Source organism: Brassica oleracea, chromosome C9, assembly GCF_000695525.1.
Source record: "Brassica oleracea var. oleracea cultivar TO1000 chromosome C9, BOL, whole genome shotgun sequence".
In the NCBI taxonomy this organism is placed as follows: domain Eukaryota; kingdom Viridiplantae; phylum Streptophyta; class Magnoliopsida; order Brassicales; family Brassicaceae; genus Brassica; species Brassica oleracea.
In genome coordinates, this window is record NC_027756.1 from 7,411,142 (window position 1) to 7,413,615 (window position 2,474).

The window sequence follows — 2,474 nt, forward strand, 5'->3', positions numbered from 1 at the left end:
ATTTAAATCTAGTTCACACGCTAGGTTTTAAAAGGTAACAATTTCAATATACTAAACCAAAAAAATAGAAATCGGTCCATTAGAATTTTCAATAAATGTGCAAATATTTTTCTGTTCCTTGGTGTAAAAACAAACCAGTTCATGGTTCAGAAAAACTAACCAGTTCATTATAATTATTTTATCAATATATAATGGCTTGCTGGTTCAGTGTAAATGTATATAGATTTTGAGTTGGTAACGGGTTTTACCAGATCAACTGGTATCGAATCGCGGGTTTGTAGCGGCTTTTTTTTAATTTTTTTTGTCTGTTTTTATCTGATTAACGGATCTATTCTATTAAATCATGATCATGACTAATTGATAAATGATTGGTCCAATAATTTTTTCCCTACATGACCTACTTAAAAAATAACCAAATATATTCTAAATCTTATATATTAAAACAGAAGTCACAACCTTGATTCATGTGTGATTTTTAAAAAAATGGACCTAATGGACATTTTCCTATAAAGTCATGTTACATTTAATCTCTATTCTTATCATTTAAATTTTGGACATACCAGAAATTTTTATTAGGCTATCAATAATTGAATTTAACCAATAGATGATCCATTCGATTTATAGATAGTATAAATTAAATAGATATAATTTAATGTTGTAATACTATATCTCCATATGTTAAATATTTAAATACTTGTTAACTTTTAAAATTATAATAATTTTTTTTAAAATAAAAAAAAATCATATTATCTAACAATGATTAATCTTTACTACCTTAAACCAATGAAAACAAATTTTAAACTATATAGTTTATTTTAAAATTAAACAAAAACAAAATATTTATATAAAATAAATAAAAACAAAAAATCTGTGCAGTTGCGCGGGTCGAGATCTAGTATCTATTATATTAAAAGAGCAATATGACCTATTGATATAGGTGCGGTCTAACTTTTTAATACAATTATTAAAACTTCTTATTAATCATTTAAAATAAATATTATACAAAAACACAAATATAACTAAAAACACACAAATATAAAATTATTTTTTTTAAAAAAAAATGTAAAACAAAAAAATGTACCCGCCCTTCTAAGTGCCGGTCGGAATCTAGTTAGATTTAAATAAACGATAGGATGACTTGGGTGGATAGAGTTGTACAGCAACAAAACCATTTCTGGTATCAGATTCTTAGTCTTTGTGATAACCCACATAGTACGTACAGGTTCTTCAAGCAATAGCTCTATACCGTAAAGGAATCATCTTTTTCTCTAACTTTCGGTTCCAGAATGCATCTTATTCCTTGTAATCTCATCCTCTTCATTGACGAATCTCTCTCTCAACATGAAGCCTAAGTTGCCATGGAATAAAGTCACATGTTTCTTTAATCCTAAGACTCTCTCTTTTTGCCAGAGAAATCATTTTTTCTCTTTATTCCCTAGAGGACTTTGAGGTATATATATATCTATACTGAGATCAAGGCCCTCCCCAAGAAAATCTTCGTGATCAAAACAAGACATGTCAAACGTAAACTTCCTTGAGCTGCAATACAAGCTCTCTAAGAACAAGATGTTGAGGAAGCCTTCAAGATTGTTCTCTAGAGACAGGCAATCCTCAGGACTGTCTTCACCTGGATTAGTGGGCGTCCCTCAGCCTACAATCAACGAGATGAGACGTGTTTTCGACAGATTTGATTCAGACAAAGACGGAAAAATTTCTCAGACTGAGTACAAGGTGGTGTTGAGAGCTCTAGGACAAGAGAGAGCGATCCAAGACGTGCCCAAGATCTTTAAGGCCGCGGATTTGGACGGTGATGGGTTTATTGACTTCAAGGAGTTTATAGAAGCAAACAAGAGAAGTGGAGGGATTAGATCTTTGGATATACGAAACGCTTTCTGGACATTTGATCTGAACGGGGATGGGAAGATAAGCGCAGAAGAAGTGATGTCGGTTCTGAGGAAGCTTGGTGAGAGGTGCAACTTAGAAGACTGCAAGAGGATGGTGAGAGCTGTTGATGCAGATGGAGATGGATTGGTTAATATGGAAGAGTTCATGAGGATGATGACTCAATCTATGAACATTGTCTGAACAGATCTTTCTCTATTATTGTAATAAAGGTTGTTATTTATACATATCTTATTTCAAAAACATGAATGTTGCAAATTTAAACCGACATGATCACCAATGTTCTGCCAAATGAGCAAAAATAGATAAGAAGCAATAAATTATACAAAAGCTAGCATGTGGAGGAGCACAAACTTAAAACCTTATGTAAAAGGGCCGATGAACTTTTGTTACAAATACTATTTTCAGTTCCCAACTGCTAGCATAGTTCTAGAGAGCTTAGAAGGTTATATAGGATGTGAAAACAAAGCCACCTCTGCCACTCAAGAACCTGAACTCTACCAGTAATCGCCACAACAACATGTACCATCACTGAAGTGATGGAAACGTTTGTTGTCTCTCACAATCGACGT

At 32.6% G+C, this 2,474-nt stretch overlaps 1 protein-coding gene across 1 annotated transcript; it reads left to right on the forward strand.

Moving 5' to 3' along the window:
• Nucleotides 1–1,478: 1,478 nt before the first annotated feature.
• LOC106315659 (calmodulin-like protein 1) lies at nt 1,479–2,166 on the forward strand. The gene has a single exon (XM_013753453.1). It carries the CDS (start codon nt 1,516–1,518, stop codon nt 2,083–2,085), a length of 570 nt encoding a protein of 189 aa, XP_013608907.1. The 5' UTR covers nt 1,479–1,515; the 3' UTR covers nt 2,086–2,166.
• Nucleotides 2,167–2,474: the final 308 nt, after the last annotated feature.

Bases quoted from the DNA above. Each gene is read 5' to 3' on its own strand.
- LOC106315659 (XM_013753453.1), top strand. From the start codon at position 1,516: ATGTCAAACGTAAACTTCCTTGAGCTGCAATACAAGCTCTCTAAGAAC.